Consider the following 19,095-nt stretch of genomic DNA (forward strand, 5'->3'; position numbering starts at 1 on the left):
AATAAATAAATAAAATCTTTAAAAAAAAAAAAAAGATGTTATTTATTCATTTGTCAGAGAGAAAGAGCGAGCAAGCAAATACACATGTGTGAGAGGGGCAGGGGGAGAAGCAAGCTCTCCACTGAGCTAAGAGAGCAATGTAGGACTGGGCTCTCCAATGAGCAAGGAGTGCAATGCAGGACTTGATTCAAGAACCCTGGGATCATGAGCTGAGCCAAAGGCAGACACTTAACTGACTAAGCCACCCAGGCATACCTTTGTTGATTTTCTTACAATCTTGCCTTCTTCAACTGTTCCCACCTTTTAATAACCTTAACCTCTTCCTTTATTCCAGATCCTTTTCTTCCAAGGGTATAAACATTACATAAGTTTTCTCCTGCTCCCCACAAAACCTTTACTTAAACCAACTGCCCATTCTTCCTCTGGTCCTGTTCTCTCCTCTCATTCCTGTCAGTGACAACTTTTCAAACTAGTAAACTATTATCCATTTTTTAACTCCCACAACATCTACTTATTCATTAACCCTGTCAGACTTATAGTGTGGCTCCTACAGCCAATATTCTTGAGAAGCTATTCTCTCAAACCTCACTGCAGTATGTTTGGGGGTCGGGTCCCTGTCAACACATTTAGGGCCCATTTGGGGAAACTGCATAGGAGCTCATATTGGTACAACAAACACAACTCATACTCATCACACAGTAGGGGCCAGGGAGGTATCTGATCCAAGATGGGCAACTCATTCATTCTATGATTCTATCTTCCTTTCTTTTTTTTTTTTTTTTTTTTTTTTTTTTTTTTTAAAGATTTTATTTATTTATTTGACAGAGATCACAAGTAGGCAGAGAGGCGGGCAGAGAGAGAGAGGAGGAAGCAGGCTCTCCGCTGAGCAGAGAGCCCGATGCGGGACTCGATCCCAGGACCCCTGAGATCATGACCCGAGCCGAAGGCAGCGGCTCAACCCACTGAGCCACCCAGGCGCCCCTCTATCTTCCTTTCAATCTGATTCTTCTACTTCCTAAAATGAAGGTCTTCAGCTCTGAGTATTTTGCATTTTATCCCTCATCAAAGATTGATCTGCTCAAGTATTCCAATCACCACATGTATTCAGAAACCCTACAAATACGTATTCAGCTCAGACCTCTTATTTCAACTCCTTGCCTATTGGACATTTCCAATTAAATGTTTGCTTTCACAACAAACTGCTTTCGCTAATAACCTCATTATCCTTGCTATAAAAATTGGCCAGCACACCTTTCCCCTTCTCAGTTCTCAACTTCTATTAATTCACCATGCTAAGTCATCCTGGCTTGGAAAGCTTAATGTCAGTATCATTTCTCTCACCCTTATTTATAAACTCACTAATCACTAAGTTTCAACACTTCTTTATTCTAGATTCCTTACATACACATCTTCCTTATGTATCTTCACAGCAACAACGCTAATTCAGGCTCATTTGCTGTTCATTACAAGAGCTTTCTCTAATTTTCTCATTATAAATTCCTCTGCATTACAACCTAAAAATGACTACCAAACCAAGCACTCTAAACACAGAGCCTTTTAGGGTTCAGGATGCGTTCTATTTCCTTGAAGTGTCATCCACTTCCCCTCTCAAGTGTTTTAGTACTTAAATTTTTTTGTATTACTATCTTTTAGAATATTATATAGTAGAATGAAGGGGATTTTACTCTCAATGTTTCCTACCTAGTTAACTCTCCCTAATTTAAATCTCCTTTAATTGCATTAGTTGAATTATCCATGGTCTCACCAACAGTCCATAAGGAAGAATCAGTGTTTTACTTCTTTGGTATACCCTCTGGCCTACCACAGATCCAAACACTTAATAAATGTGCCAAATGATTAATCTGTTGGTTCACTCTGACCACGTAAAATTTAACACAAGAGAGATAACCACTGACTACTGGTTTATTGAGGCCTTTTGTTTTAGGGAAAAATCTATAGATGAGTAGGAGTTCAAAAAAAATCACTTTGATATTTAACGGGATCCTGGACTGAGCACTGATATACTGAGTCAAATGGGTTTCCTTAATCTTTTAAAATAATCTATCTAAAAGGCCTCTGAAGTACAAGGTTAAGTCTCACAATTTAAACCCAAAGAGTTAATGGAGCAATTAATTCATCATGTACTAACTTGTGGCATCCATTTAACTCTGCCCTGTGTCTATTTAAATCTCATAAATAAGTAACCTTTAAAGCTCTCATATTTGTTTCTTTCTCATCCCTAATAGATATGCACTATATTTTTTTCCCAATGTTCCTTTCATATAGTAAATACTATGAATATTTAATGATCTGTGGTACTCTGGGACAAGATGACAGACAAGTTATATCAAGTACCAGTGAGTATACCCAAACTAATATATTGAACATAAATACGTGTTGTGGAATACTATGAGAAAACGGTAAGAAGATTCATCATTTGCTCTTACTGTAAACTTTCAATGTGCTAAAGTAGCAATAAAAGTAAAATGTTAAAAGGATGTATCTAAACTTCTAATTGTGAGAGGGGGCTGGAGAGATAAGAAGAATAAAACACTGCTTTCAGAGGAAATTATAAAATGTTCAGAATAAATGCAACATGACAGACTAATGATAAATATGAAAAGAATCTCATTACGTGATTCCTCAGCTAGCTGGGCAATGAAGGGTATCTGTGTGATCTGGCTCTAAACTTATCTCTGTTTAAATCCAAAAATAAATGTTCTGCTCCACCTATGACATGCCCCTCTCACCTCTGCCTATGTATTTTTCAAAAATGCAGCTCAAGACCTGCCTTCTTAAACACTGTCCTAAAATGCTAGTCAAATACTAAACTTATTAACAGTTTTATAACAAATTTCCTTAGAGCACAATTATTTTAGATTTTGGTATAACATCTTATCTCCCATTATCCCTAGTTAGTAAAATATCCATGCTCTTTACTCTACAAGCGCTATCTCTACTGTACTTCAGCAAAACAAGCATAGCTACACCATAGATTTGTCACTTAGAGTTAGTCCACTTTTAGGGACAATAAGTACTGAAAGCAATGTTTTATTCTTCTTATCTCTCCAACCCCCTCTCACAATACTCAACTGACTCTTCATACTATCAACACAATTAATAAAAGCCTCAGATGGTTTTTAGTAGATACAGAAATACAGATGTATATGTACATATATTTAAGTAAAAATATGTATTTCCTAGCTCAGGCAACCAAGGAGACCAAGACATAATAATCCTCTAGTATCAGTAAAGATACCTAGAGCCTCGACCTTGCTTTCTTATACAATTTTCTAAATAGAAGAAACTAAAGTTCCTTGGGGAAATCCAGAGCTGAGACAGAGAAAGCAAAAGTAGTCTGGGATATTTTCTGGTACCAAAAGAGAAAAGAAGTGCTATTTAAAAAAAAAAAAATTATAGAAACATGTTAAAAAAAGATGAGGAACCAACTTGAAAGAACTCTTAATGGCCAAATCTAGGACACTGAACTATAAAAATGATTGTAATGAATTATAATCCATAGAGTAAGAATCCATGATTCCATATTGATAGGTAAATAAATACATAAATATAGAGGAGAAGGGAAAGGTCTTCCTTAGAGTAGAATTCCAACTAAGAGAAGCAGAATAATAGAAAATCATCATTTGGTAAACACTAGGTAGTAATTTTTCAAGCAACAATCACCAATGGATGCCAAAATTAGTACACGATGAGGAACTAGTATGATGAAAAAGATATTTACAAAATCTCAAAGTACCTCTCCACAAGATACCTATTAAATCTGAAAGTGGAAAAAAATAAAAACCTTACAATAGAGAAAACTGGCAGACATCACCTTAACTAACTGATCGAGGAAAACATCACCAGATGCTTCCCAATAGGGTGCACTAAGGATTATACGTTTTTCTGTGGAATTCTTGCCAAAAATGCATAACCTAAAAGTCAATCATGAGGAATCATCAGACAAACCTAAACTGAAGCAACACTGTATAAACCAATGTCAGTATTCTTCAAAATTTATGAAAGGCAAAGCAAAAAATACTATTCCAAACTAAAGGAGACCAAGAATATATGACAATTAAATACAAAGTGTGATCCTAGATTGGATCCTAGACCAGAAACATAACGTTACTGAGATCACTGACTAACTGTGAAAGGTTTATAGATTAAATAATATGGCATCAATGTTAATTTCTTGATTTTTATAACTGTATTGTGGTTATATAAGATGGTAACATTTGGGGGACACCTGGGTGGCTCAGTTGGTAAAGCAGCTGCCTTCAGCTCAGGTCATGATCCCAGCGTCCTGGGATCGAGTCCCACATCGGGCTCTTTGCTCAGCAGGGAGCCTGCTTCTCCCTCTGCCTCTGCCTGCCATTCTGTCTGCCTGTGCTCTCTCTCTTCCCCCCCCTCTCTCTGATAAATAAATAAAATTAAAAAAAAAAAAAGATGGTAACATTTGGAAAGTTTGGGCAAAGGGTATACATTAGCTCTTTTTACTGTTTTTGCAACTTTTGTAAGTCTAAAATTATTTTTAAAAAGAAGCTAAAAAAAAGTATAAAAGCCTGATGAGTTTGTACATATATAATAGATAACTGTGTGTATATGCTTGTCACGTGTAAGCACTCAAAAATTAGCTATTAATATAATTCAAGTATAGTAAACCTTATTTAGTAAAGTTACTCATTTAGTAAATATTTTATAGAGTGCCCAGTATGTGTCCAACAGAAAAGAAAGAAAGCAGCCAGTGAGGCACGTACTCACTAGTAGATTCCTAGGCATAGCTGAGATTGGCTATTTCAAATACACTCATGTCCATTTACACTGTTTCTCTTCTCTCTTTCAAACTGAGTCATTCCAAGTTCTAGTTTAATTCCTGCTATTAATGACCCTGTTCCTAGTTATCAAAATGCATGTATTCTAAAAACATGGATCAAATTCAAGCCATATGATGTTGCCTATAATAGTCTCTCAAATCCTTCAAATTCCTTATTTTTAAAACTGGGATACCCTTAACCAACTTTATACAATTCTTGTGAGGATTTAAATAGGAACAAGTAAAAGTAACTGGCACATAGTAGATATTCAAAAAATGTTACTTTCATATCCCTTAAAAATTTCATTTTCTAACCACTATAGAATCTTGAAGGGTAGATCAACAATTGTTTTACTTATCTCCAGGTGAATCCCTGTTCTATTTTCCAAAGAGATTACTCTGTATTTTTTCCTATATATTTTATAAAGTAAATATAAAAAAATGGTATGCATTTACTCTATCCATTTTAACAGCTCCTGTATATACTCAAAAGTCCAAAAGAAAAAACATGCATAACCTCTATTTCTTTCCCAACTATCAGACCAATATTTCTAACAGCTTTTCCAAATATCTGGATATCTCATCATGCCACCTTCAAACTCAAGATTCCACTATTATGCTCTATGCTGCCACCTCTTGGCTATTACCATACTCTGCAGAGATTTCCTCCTCTTGGATTCTTAAAGCCAGCCTTAAAAAGCACAAGCTTCAACCCACTGGATATATTTACTTCCACATTCTAGTTCTTTTCAGATGAGATGCTCCAAGTGCCTTCAAAAAGTTTTAGTTCAATCACTTTAAGTCTAACACAATTAGAGATACATAGCTGACAATTTACATCTTCTAATAAGCTTTCTACTTTTCCTATTTTCCGCTATAGATGTTATGGCTGTGTCTGAAAAAAATAAATGCCAAAGATAAATAGTGAAGTGACTAATGGAAAATATCAGCTTTCCAAGAACTAGCTAACTTGCCAAATGGAAATATTCTTTCTAATTAGAAAAGCAACTAGAAATTGAGGAATAAAAATAATAACAGCTGTTTTAAATGCTACATGGTTCCATGCCTTGATATTTCTGTCTTCTAAAAATACTCATACAATAGTTTACCACATATAGCAATGGAAAACTCAATTATATTACAAGAATATATTGTACTCAATTACTAAACACAGAAGGGCTTTTTCCCAACCCTACACTAAAAAAGGTAATTAATAGCTGCTCCTTCTATTCCACCAAAATGCCTCTTAAATGACTTGTTCAATAGCCACAACATGCATGCTTATGCATGCACACACACAGTTAGTTTAAAGTGATCAATTTCAACTTCACTGATACTTAATTTATGGTCTTTCTCAAACCACACTGAATTTCAAAACACTGTTCACATTAATTCAGTGATAAGAGACCATCCTGGATAGTCAAAATAACAACTTTTCATGTAGTAAGCTAGAAAAGGAAACCACACTGAAAAGCTCTTAAGTTGGCTTTCAGATTTTAAAGCAACTTGCTAACAATGGTAAATAATGGTACAGTGGTTACAAGGAGGGGTAACAAAGAATACACAACATGGTTCAGTGTTCAGAGGTTGACAATGTACTTCAGAACATAAGACACAAACACGGAAAACAAGGAACAAAAGGCGGCAGACTTTTAATTGACAAATAATTGTTATAGATACTACAACAGTGTGAAGGGTTGAAACAGCAGTAAGAGCAGAAGTATACCACTGATATGGATAGGAGGGTGAACACTTAAACTAAGAATAAGGGCAGAGGAATTTAAGCTATAAAGAACAATTGGTATGCAATGCTACAGTCTAAGTAGCAAAAGCATGTTGTTTACTATGAATGACTGCACCAGTTTATCTGAAAGAAAACTGTACAGAAGACTTGTGGGGTATCATTAAAAAGAGGGCAGCAGCAGAAGGACAAGTGGACTGACCTGTGGAGAGTACTGAGGCAGAGAACATTAGGCTAATGAATCCAGAATACAATGAAAAAAGTCACTGGAAACGGAGCATGGGATAATGTTTCCACACTATTTGAGGGATAGGGGGGGGGGGAGGAGTTTAAACTTGTAGCAGTGTTTAAAAGACTGAAGAAAACTAAAAGAGACCAATCATGTTATTTCAGTAGTCTAGAAATAATGTTAACGATATGAACTACAGTAATGACTATGGGGAAAAAAAAGAATGAAACTCCATATGAGGGAAGAATTTATGGAATCTGGTCAATGATTCTGTTAGAAGCGTACAAGGCAGGGTGAGGAATTAAAAACATTTCCGAAGCTTTAAAACGGGGAACAGGGGGGTGCCTGGGTGGTTAAGTGTCTGCCTTCAGCTCAGGTCATGATCCCAGGGTCCCTGGACTGAATCCCACACTGGGCTCCCTACTCAGTGGGGAGTCTGCTTCTCCCTCCACCCCATCCCCTGCTCCCTCTCGGTCGCACTCTGACAAATAAATAAGAAATAAATAAAACAGGGAACGCAAACACCTGGGTGGCTCAGTCGGTTAAGCATCTGACTCTTGGTATTAGCTCAGGTTTTGATCTCAGGGTTATGAGGGCAAGCCCACCACTGGGATCCACGCTAGACGTGTAGCCTACTTAAAAAAATAAAATAAAATAAAACAAAACAGGGAACAGAAGTACCATTAAAAAAAAAAAAAAGTAAGATAGGAAACCATTATTAATAAATATTCTCAACAACTGAAATGTTTCTAAACCAAAACTCATTAATATTTAACACAGAGCAATAAAAACAGAAACCCAAAGGTATAGCCTATTTTTACAATTAAACAGCATTCATGCTCAAATAGTATAAAGTAACATCTTATACTAAAGCATAAACGATAGTTTGTCATAAAGCTATATGAACTGTAACTACTTGACCCATATCCATGTTACTGCTTTTAGAACAAATGACTCCCCATTGCTTGAATTATCGTGTACTTCATATTTAAAATAAACCAACAGTTTGAGATCTAACTAATTATTCTGCCCAGTGAACTATACCAATAAAGTAATGCATGCTGGGATACAGATTTCTCAATAGGCTAATCAACATACTAGAAACAGTCTAAATACCAAAACTAAGTTACTATCAAATCTTTTATAAATAAATAGGGAATCATGCCTTCCTTTTCCTATAAATCTTCCAACAAAGTAATCAAATTTTGAAAAAATAAAAACTATAAAACACCACTCTAGGGAAGTTCCACAAGTTTTTTGGTTACCTTTACTTTATCTCTTCTCAAGCAACAGAATAGACAATTTTCATCAAAAGTCCAATCGGAAATGTTTTCAGGTTCACAGTCTGCAAAAATAGTTGGAATACTAAATTAACAGACAAGAAAAGGAATTTTTTAGGAAACAAATGAGAATATAAAAAATATTTATTTTAACAACAAGAACAAAAACCCTAAATAGTAGACGGTTTCTTTATTTGTCTTAAAATTCTTAATAACTGCTCACTAGTATATGTATCTTATTAATACATGTATTTGCATTATCAACACAAAAGGATGCTTACAAGAATACAGCTTTAACTCACATAAAATTGAATAAAAAGGAGATGGAGGCTTAAATCACAAAAATATCATGTATGTCACGAGGAAGAATTTGAAATACCAAAAGAAAAAAAAAAAGAATTTGAATACCTTTAAATAAACTGAGATCTTTTAATAATGCAGGTCCAAACAGCCCTTCAAGAATACTTTCAAACCCTGAAAGGATAAGAAAAAATCCAAATTACAATAATACTCCCTATGGAATGTAATATCAATCTGTTGCTGAAAAAATGATAGTGTATTCTGCCAGTTCTCAAGGATCCCCAGGTTATTGAAAGGATGCTGAGGAAAGAGTGTCAATGACAAATTTAAAAGAAGCATTTGCAGTTCTGTCCATAATTAACATTCAATACATATTCAAAGCACATTCAAGAACAATACAAAACAGACACCACTAGAAATAACCAAAGAATGAATGGAAATTCATGGGTTCTCTTTTATCATTTTACAAAAATCCCAATACCTCCCTACATAAATGCCCAAACTCCATTTTTCAAAAGGCACCTTTCCCAATAAAAGGTCAAATTGTTTCAAATTTCCACAGCATTCTACATTAATCTAAATAGCATGTTTCTGAATATCAACTGAGTTCATAGGTTTTTCAAGCTAAGTTTTTGAAGAAGCAAAATCCTCACTGAGAACACCTTTATCACTAAAGAAAAAGGTCACAACATAGTATTTTAGAAGAACAACGATGTTGTAATTACTTCACATTGCCACAGTAACTACTTGCTGGTTCTTTTATGAAGGTAGAACCCACTAGCTATACACACAAAAAATTCATATATACCTATACATAAATATTTAAAATATTATCACTTTTTACCAGTATATAAAAACTTTTCTCATTTATTACCTCAAACACTGCTGATCAACTCAATGAAAATAATTTAAAAATCTTGGCCATCTTGCTGTTTCCTATGGTTCATGAAGAGAAAAAGGAGTGAAAAGAAGAAAGGAATCAGACTGTACCTTTATATAACATAAAAGAAATAATGGGTTAAGAGTAGTGGTTCCCCAACTATGGACCTCCCTGGGAGCTCAAACAGTTACAAGGGGTCCATGAATCCATAAAAACTTAAAGCATGAGCTTCAGAAAGAATATGTCTTGTACACTCAGTATACATAGTACTTCTCAAATGCATAAAAATGCTACTGTAATTAAGAAAATACAAAAAGTGTTACTGAATTTCTAGTATATATTATGTATTTTGTGGCACTAAGTATTCTGTCACATAGTCTACTATCACTTACAGGTTTATAATTTAAAAACAAAAAAGTTACAATGGAATATTACTTAGCCAGCAAAAAGAATGAAATCTTGCCATTTGCAAGGATGTGGGTGCTTTTTACTACACTAAGTGAAAAAAGTCAGTCAGAGAAAGACAAGTATCCTATGATCTCACTCATGTGGAATTTAAGAAAACAGATGAACATATGGGAAGGAGGGAGGGAAAAGGAGAGAGGGAAATAAACCATAAAATCTTAAAGAGAGAGAACAAATGGAAGGTTGATGGAGTGATATGGGTGAGGGGGATGGGAAAGATGGATGAAGGGTATTAAGGAGGGCACATTTTGTGATGAGCTCTGGGTGTTATATGTAAGTGATAAATCACTGAATTCTATTCCAGATACCAATACTGGACTGTATGTTACCTGAATAAAACTTAAATTAAAAAAAATAATAATAAGTACTCTTATTGTCAAAATAAAGGGAGACCCACTAATTTAAAATACTATACCCAGGTGGATACATGAAGTCCACACACACAGTTAGCATTTCTCTATCACAATCACCATAAAGGGTTCTGAAGACAAAGGGGTAGAAGGATGGTCCTTAGAAAGAGTATTTTATTTCATTAAATAACACAGGAGAGCCTGGAAAGCTCAGTCAGTGGAGCATGAGACTCTTGATCTCAGGTTTGTAGGCTTGAGGCCCTCGCTGGGTGTAAAGATTTCTTAGAAATAAGATCATTAAAAAAAATTTTAAGACTGAAATTTAAGAATAATAATGCAGTGTAAAGGAATTTTGTTTTTTTTTTTGGGGGGGGGGGTGTCCACAGTATTAAAACCACTGTTTTCAATAGAGTAATCTGCAGAGTCTGCATTATCAACACTGTAGTTAGAGCTAATTTTTCTATACTATTTTCTAGACTCTCGATTTTTCATTTGTTGTCAAGAAGCTATTGTTTTTCAACTCTCTTTAATTTCTTCCCATCAAAGTTATTCCAAAGACATTAACAAAATCAAGCTACCCATTCAACCAAATTAGAGTTATCTGTGCCTTTTACTATCTACCTATTATAATCAGAACTTTTCCCACTGATTTACTATGGCCTCTCCTCCCCATATTAGGGAGGAGAAAGGGTAGAACTGGGGGTTTAGAGGTTAGGTAGATGTGGTAAGAGAAGGAAAAAGGAATTGCTAGATCCTAGCTATCTTGGGCCTACAAACTAGATATTCTCAACACTGGTTGTTGCTTTTTTTTTTTCTTCCCTTAAGTGAATCCTATAGTCGGTCTCCAACTGTAAAACCCTATTATTCAAATACTAAGGAAAGCATTTTAATAACCTGAAGTACCAAGCACACAATGCAATTAGCTAAAGGAGATTACAGGTGGCTCTTGTCCCAAAGAGCATATCTACTACGCTTTCACTTGGATTTGTTTGAAATTATAACAAATTCCAAACTTGTATACTAAGCATAAATTCTTGAAAAGGAAAAAAAAGTAAATATATCAAGAATACTCAGAACCAAAAAAGGGCAAAAGCTTTGAGAAAGAAATTTATAAAAATTACAAAAGATAACAGAATCTGAAATAAGAAAATAAAAAAACTTCATCAATAACGCATAGACACTAACAAAAACTGAACCATGTATCAAAAAACTACGAAAGGGTAAAGGCCAAAAGGAATCAAACAAGAAAAAATCTGGTGCTTTAACTAAATTCTGATCAAAATGCTGTAAACAGGTCACCCCTATTTTGTTCATATCTATAACATATGTTAAACCTTACAAATATTATCAATTAGAAACTGTAAAGCCCTATTTTGCTACCCTCTATTAGCTGAATTTAATGCTATTCTGTTTTATGAAGTATTGAATTAAGCAGCTGCATAGCAACACGAAATGCCTCATGTGCTATGCTTGACATTAACAAAAAGCAAGTAAGGGAAGAACAAATGTATTCAAAATTTATACCATGATCTCACAGAAAAGCCATGAGATCAATAATAAAATGCCAAGGAAAATTAAATAAATACTGAAAAAGACAGCCATGTCATTATGTTCAAACACTAGGGCTTAAAAAGCATCTTTATGTAATATATCACATATAAAGAAATATTAATAATCTTGAAGGACCTATTTAGTGTCTCAAGAATTCCTATCCAATATCACAAATGGTCTCAATTTGGTCTCTCGTCTTTTCCTCATCACAACCTTCACTATGTTTTCAAACTATTCCTAAAACACTGCTTTTTGACAATGTTACTATCCATTCAGAGAAACTCTACTCTGTTTAAAAAATAAATCCCAAAATCTTAAGTTCAACAATCAAAGCTGCTTATAATTTAGTTCCAAGCTACCATAAGCAGCCTTATGTCCCAGAACTTCGCACTCATTCTCATAGCTCCAATCACATTGGTATGCTGATTTATTTAGTCATCACTTATACCTCCTAGTATTTTTTCAAGCCTTTCCATTTCACCTCGGCCCATATAAATTATCTCCCTCAAGGCACTCTTCAGTTTGTTCAACAAATACCTATTTGTTTACTCAATATATACTAACTGACAGCCTACACCCAGGACAGTGGCAGGCACTGAGTAAGCAATGGTGAACAGACATTGTAGCCCTCATGAAGCTTGGGTTTCTAGTTTTCTGATCCTCAGAATTCATTTATCACTCTCCCCTTTTAAATGTCAATTGTTTATGTTTTGTTTTCTGTACATGCAAAGCCTTATCTATGCAAGTATTCTGTCAAATAAAATTTGTAATAGGTAAGCCCTTTTCTCCTTTTCTTTTCATACATTTATATCTGATCTGCTCAAGTAGATTTAATGCTCTGGGAAGGCTGGGTAAGTCTTCCTGTTTCCCACATTTAAAAATATATATTTTATTTATTTATCTGACAGAGAGAGAACACGAGTAGGGAGAGGGGCAGGCAGAGGGAGGGGAAGAAGTAGGCTTCCCGCCAGGCAGATAGCCTGATGCGGGGCTCGATCCCAGGACCTCAGGATCCATGACCTAAGCCGAAAGCAGATGCTTAACCGACTGAGCCACTCAGGAGCCTCCAGCCACATATTTTTTCTTATATCAGGACTCTACATGCCTAGTTTTAAGCTTCTGATTAAATAATCATATAGCTCTCAAAAACAAAAAATAGAAGATTAAAAATTTTCACATATTCCCTCTTCGATCTAAATCACACTTGCTACCTCTTTATTTGTAACCAAAAGGGGAAAAGCAGGTTATGAAAAATAGCAGGACAGGAACGTATCAAGTCCAGAGCCAACTTCAGTAAGCAATATAGTCTGTACTTAAGAAATACAGAAAATATTATGGATGGAATGAAAAAAGGGTTCCATGAGTCTTGGGAAGAACCTTTCGTCTGAGGAAACCAGAATAACTGGAGATTAACAATTTGAAAAACAAAAAGGTACTCAAGGAAAAGGAGGAGCACATCAGAAAATTAGCAATTTTTACATCAAGGTCCTTGGGTATCTTGTAAAACTTGGTGTTTGGTGTAAGAGCTCACTCCCCAACAAAGCATAATCTTTTTTTTTTTTTTAAACATGTAGATTTCTGTCTGGTAAAAGTGATCACCCCTTTGACAACAATTTGTTGTTTTTTTGTTTTGTTCTTTGTTTTTTAAAGATTTTATTTATTTTTTTGACAGAGACAGATCACAAGTAGGCAGAGAGGCAGGCAGAGAGAGAGGGGGAAGCAGGCTCCCTGCTGAGCAGAGAGCCCGATGTAGGGCTCAATCCCAGGACCATAGGATTATGACCTGAGCCGAAGGCAGAGGCTTTAACCCACTGAGCCACCCAGGCACCCCAAAAGCATAATCTTTTATAAAATACCAGTTCAGAGGTGCTTGCTGGTAACAATCATCAACTCATACCCTGGTAAAATGGAGACTGACAGTGTCTGGAGTTCTTTGCTTAAAACTCAGGTGTAGGGACGCCTGGGTGGCTCAGTTGGTTAAGCAGCTGCCTTCGGCTCAGGTCATGATCCCAGTGTCCTGGGATCGAGTCCCACATCGGGCTCCTTGCTCCGCAGGGAGCCTGCTTCTCCCTCTGACTCTGCCTTCCACTCTGTCTGCCTGTGCTCGCTCTCGCTCGCTCTCTCTGACAAATAAATAAAATCTTTAAAAAAAAAAAAAAAAAAAAAAAAAAAAAAAACTCAGGTGTAGAAGTTGCCACGACCACACTGAACCATAAGGGAGCCACCAAACAATTGAAAAGCACCAGATTATATAATCTTTTATATTTTATCCAAGGTAATATAAGGTAAAGAATCCCTTTTTTAATGATATTGCAGCTTTCCCAGTGTATCATTTAACCAAAGAAATGTGGATGGACTTCCATACATAATAAAAATCAGGCTCCTTTTTCATAATTTAAAGCAATCTGCCCAGTGCTGGACAACTACGTTCACTAAGAGTTCTTCCTTTCTCCCTGAGCATCTGCTGCTGGTTCATGCACTCTGAAGAGCCCGTTTGGTGGCCCACTTATCACCCTCCAAATTACCCAGCACAAGAACTGATGGAAAAACCTGACCAAATACAATGAAGAGATAATCTAATTACAACTAATGGCCCAAAATGAAATAGAATTAATGAAGAAAAAAATAAAAACCATTTCTATTGAGACAGGAAAGAAAAGCATCTTAAAAAGAGCATGCTACTTTGAAAAACATAGATAATATGTGCTTAGGAGAGAAGGAAAAAAAGAAAAACAAAACTGTCAAAATAACCAAACAGAGGTATTATGTAGAAAAATTAGTGATTTAAAAACTAAAGAAATGTCCTCATAATGTATAATGAACCTGAAGACACAGAAATCGTGAGGTGGTCAAGACATTTAATAATGTAAAACACAATTTCCAGAGCAAGGAAACAAATCAAAGAATATAAATTTTTAAAAAGTTTTTTTAAAAAGGAAAGCAGAAGGAGAACAAGAAGAAAACTTTGCAATGTTGGATACTATCTTGAGTCTTCATATCAAATGGGCTCTGAGAAATATAAAGGCAGAATATTCAGGGGGTGGGGAAAGCATGTATACATAATGCTTTCCCGGTAAAGTATTTCAATTTCAAGAATAAAGTTTAAAACCTCCAAATACGGGGCGCCTGGGTGGCTCAGTGGGTTAAGCCACTGCCTTCGGCTCAGGTCATGATCTCAGGGTCCTGGGATCAAGTCCTGAATCGGGCTCTCTGCTCCGCAGGGAGCCTGCTTCCCTTCCTCTCTCTCTCTCTCTCTCTGCCTGCCTCTCTACCTACTTGTGATCAATCTCTCTCTCTGTCAAATAAATAAATAATCTTTTTTAAAAAAAAGCTCCAAATACAGAAAAAATTTTCCTTTTACTTAGAATAAGAGAAAAGAGATTTAGACTGCCAGTCATTTCATCAGTAAAAGTAATGGAGGTATATTTACAAAATTCTGATTGTAAAACAAAAACAGAACACTTTTTTAGTCAGTCTATTATTCAAAGATATGGGTAAAAGAAAATTACTAGATATGCTCTGATTTGAAAAGCAGGACAACATTCACTCTGGGTAAGAGTTACTTAAAGGAAGTTGTTCAGCAAATAAAAAATGATTCAGACCAAGGACCTCCTAAGAAAACAATGTTTATATAAAAAATTATGCAAGCAATATACCAATAAAATTAATAGTCCAGTGTAAGTAACTGTTACTAACACAGGGGTTCAGTTTACTATAACAGATAAAAAAAAGAACTCTTTAAATAGATGAACACAATATAATTTCTAAAATGAATTACTTAGGAATAACATCCCAAATTACTACAACAAAATTTTAGGCGAAGAAGAATACGATATGCTTAAGTATGTTAAAATCAAGTGTGTATAGGGATAAGGGAGCAATTTATAAGTCATTAACCTTTGATGTTAAGGAAATGCAGGCTTAAGATAAATTTGCTTAAAATGTATGAGTAGGCGGGGCGCCTGGGTGGCTCAATGGGTTAAGCCGCTGCCTTCGGCTCAGGTCATGATCTCAGGGTCCCGCATCGGGCTCTCTGCTCAGCAGGGAGCCTGCTTCCTTCTCTCTCTCTCTGCCTGCCTCTCAGTGTACTTGTAATTTCTCTCTGTCAAATAAATAAATAAAATCTTTAAAAAAAAATGTATGAGTAAAGCTGAAGAATTTCTAAACCATTGGAGGAAATAAAGAATAACAAAAAAGGTCAACTATTAAAGTAAATATTAAATTAAACAAAAAGCAAGCATACTGGGACACCTGAGTGGCTTAGTGGGCTAAGCCTCTGCCTTCGGCTTGGGTCATGATCTCAGAGTCCTGGGATCAAGCCCCACATCAGACTCTCTGTTCCCTCCCAGCCCCCCAACGCCTACCTCTCTGCCTACTTGTGATCTCTGTCAAATAAATAAAATCTTTAAAAAAAAAAAAAAAAAAAAAAGCAAGCATACTAAACAAGAAACACAAGAAACAATTTCAGGGATAATACCAAACAGATACATATTACAATAAATACTGACTAGATTAAGTGAAAGGTTGTCACATAGGATATAGCAATATGCAGTTTATAATGACCATAAAGTGAAAAAGAAATGTTGAAACTGAAGAGGCAGGCAAAGAGAAAAACATAAGAAAAAAAAAAGCAGTGAACTAGTTGGCAATAACAATATCGACAAAGAAGAATTCAAGGATAAAAGCATAAAACAAAATAATGATGAATTTTTATTATTACTAGAAAAGGGTTTGTTTTTTGGTTTTTTTCTAAGATTTATTGGGGGAGAGAGAGAGCACAAATGAGTGCATGGGGCTTGGGGAAAGGAAGCTCCAGCAGACTCCTACTGAGCGAGGAGCCTAATGCGGGGCTCAATCCCACGACCCTAAGATCAGGACCTGAGCAGAAATCAAGAGTTGGACGCTTAACCACTGAGCCACCCAGGCACCGCAGGGGTAATCTGTTTCATGAGTAAAATGGACCACTAATTTTTCTCAAAATATCTCTATCTGCGCTTGGTATCTTACTTCATAGAAAGAACTGAGATACACTCTATTTTTTGGAAGAGGTGACAGACACTCTCTTCTGTAAAAGCTGAGCCAAACCCACATCTAAAACCATCGAGGTGTTTTGAAAGAAGAGCTCTATAAAATTTATTTAATAGTTACAGAACCATTCAAGCTTTTCATTTCCTTCTTGAATCGGTTTTGGAGAATTACATTTTTCTTTAATTTCAAAATTATTGGCATAAGATTTTTGATAGTATTCTCCTTCATCATTTTTGTACTTGTAAAATATACATAATATAAAATTAACCACTGTAGCCATTAAGTGTACCACTAAATATATTTATAGTTTTTACATCATCCATCTGTAGAACTTTTTTCATCTGCAAAACTGAAACACTATTAAACAATTACTCCCTATTCCCTCTACCCCAGCCCTGCCAACCACCATTCTATTTTCTATCTCTGTGAAATGCAACTACTCTATGTACCTCTGAAGTAGATCTCATGGTATTTGTCATTTTGTGACTGGCTTGTTTCACCTCATAATGTCTTCAAGGTTCATGGATACTGCACCATGAGACAGGATTCCCTTCCCCTTTAAGGCTGCGTAATAGTTCACTGATACACAAATTACATTTTCTTAATCTGTTCATCCATCTATGGACACTTCAGATGCTTTCAACTTTTGCTATTGCAAATAATGCTATAAATCTCTTAACTTTTAAATCTTTTATGTTATTTCTAGTTAGCCTTCATTTTTGTAATATTATTTGTGTCTTTTATTCCTTGCTCAATCTTACCAGATTATTTTCTTATTCCCTATTGCCCACCTCTGACTTTTTTTGATCTTCTCTATCCTATCTTTGCTTTCTGGTTCATTAATTTTCACTCTAAGTTTCATTATCTTTATGGGTTTATTCTGTTGTTTTTTTTCCTAATTAATGACAGAAGCTTGGTTCATTTTTTATCAGGATTTTTTTTCTTATATTTATTTTCAGGTTTTCCTGTTTTTTTTTTTTAAATAAAATATTAAGTATAAGAATGGATTTAGAGAACTAAACCTTTATTTTGTATTAAGAAGTAATCTAGTGGGGCACCTGGGTGGCTCAGTTGTTAAGCATCTACCTTGGGCTCAGGTCATGATCTCAGCATCCTGGCACAGAGCCCCACACTGGGCTCCCTGCTCAGCCGGAAGCCTCCTTCTCCCTCTCCCACTTCCCCTGCTTGTGTTCCCTCTCTCACTGTGTCTCTCTCTATGTCCAATAAATAAAAAAAATTTTTTAAAGAAGTAATCTAGCATAAATACAATGTACTATATATATATCCATACAACAGAATATTATAATATGGATGAATGGACTTCAAAACACTATGCTAAGTGAAAAAGGTCAGAAATAAAAGACCACAATACTATATGATTCCATTTATATGAAATGTCCAGAAAAGATAAATCTATATAAACAGAAAGGAGATTAGTGGTTTCCTACAGGTAGGAGTGAAAATAGCAATGACTGCAAAAGAACACCACATTTCTTTCTGAAGTGATAGAAACATTATAAAATTTGAAGTTCGTGATTGCTGCACAACTCTGTAAATACAATAAAAATCACTTAAAAATGGGTGAATTATAAGATTGTAAATTATTTCTCAGTAAAGCCGTTAAAATAAGTAAGCATGTTTTGTAATGTTTTAAGAAAATGCTGCCCAGGGGCACCTGGGTTGCTCAACCAGTTAAACATCTGCCTTTAGTTCAAGTCATGATTCCAGGGTCCTAGGAACATGCCCCATTATCTAGGGAAGCCTGCTTGTCCCTCTCCCACTGCCCCTCCTCCCCGCCCCCCACCACTTGTGCTCCTTCTCTCTGTCAAATAAGTAATAAAATTGTTAAAAAACAAAAAGAAAGAAAATGCCTATTACAGAGATAACCTTGTAATTCTAATTTAAAATGTACAAGTGAGGGGCACCTGGGTGGCTCAGTGGGTTAAGCCTCTGCCTTCCACTCAGGTCATGATCTCAGGGTCCTGGGATCGAGCCTCGAATCGGGCTCTCTCCTCAGCAGGGAACCTGCTTTCCTTCCTCTCTCTCTGCCTGCTTCTCTGCCTACTTGTCATCTCTGTCTGTCAAATAAATAAATAAATAAATAAAATCTTTTTAAAAAAAAAAAATGTACAAGTGAACAGCTGGTTTAGACATGTGGTTTTAGGCTGAAATCTTACTAAGTTTGCATACTGTATTTATATACTTGTACAACTTAAGAACAATCAGGTTTATAACTATAAATTATTAGATTCATTAGATTTACTTAAGTACTTAGGGAGATTTTGTAAAATATTTAAAGAGAAAATATAAAAATTATAATTCATAGTAACAGATTGAAACTTTTTAAAAAGTTAAATTAGGGCACATGGGTGGCTCAGTTGGTTAAGCGACTGCCTTCAGCTTAGGTCATGATCCTGGGATCAAGTCCCTCATTAGGCTCCCTGATTGGCAGGGA

The 19,095-nt window shown here is 35.6% G+C and overlaps 1 protein-coding gene across 8 annotated transcripts in view; it reads right to left on the bottom strand.

Moving 5' to 3' along the window:
- LCOR (ligand dependent nuclear receptor corepressor) overlaps positions 1-19,095 on the bottom strand; it is a 145,402-nt gene that overhangs the window by 70,783 nt on the left and 55,524 nt on the right. For 7 of the 8 annotated variants that reach the window (XM_059169303.1, XM_059169305.1, XM_059169304.1 and 4 more), the window contains exons 3-4: positions 8,475-8,540; positions 8,052-8,131 (exon numbers count right to left, since the gene is read on the bottom strand). Coding sequence is in view for 4 of the 8 variants with exons in the window: in XM_059169301.1 (XP_059025284.1) it covers positions 8,052-8,131; positions 8,475-8,540 (146 nt within the window). In the remaining 4 variants the exon portion in view is untranslated. Of the gene's footprint in view, positions 1-8,051; positions 8,132-8,474; positions 8,541-19,095 lie in introns of those variants that run through there. The other variant, XM_059169302.1, reaches the window with a different exon arrangement.

Source organism: Mustela lutreola, chromosome 4, assembly GCF_030435805.1.
Source record: "Mustela lutreola isolate mMusLut2 chromosome 4, mMusLut2.pri, whole genome shotgun sequence".
Lineage (NCBI taxonomy): Eukaryota > Metazoa > Chordata > Mammalia > Carnivora > Mustelidae > Mustela > Mustela lutreola.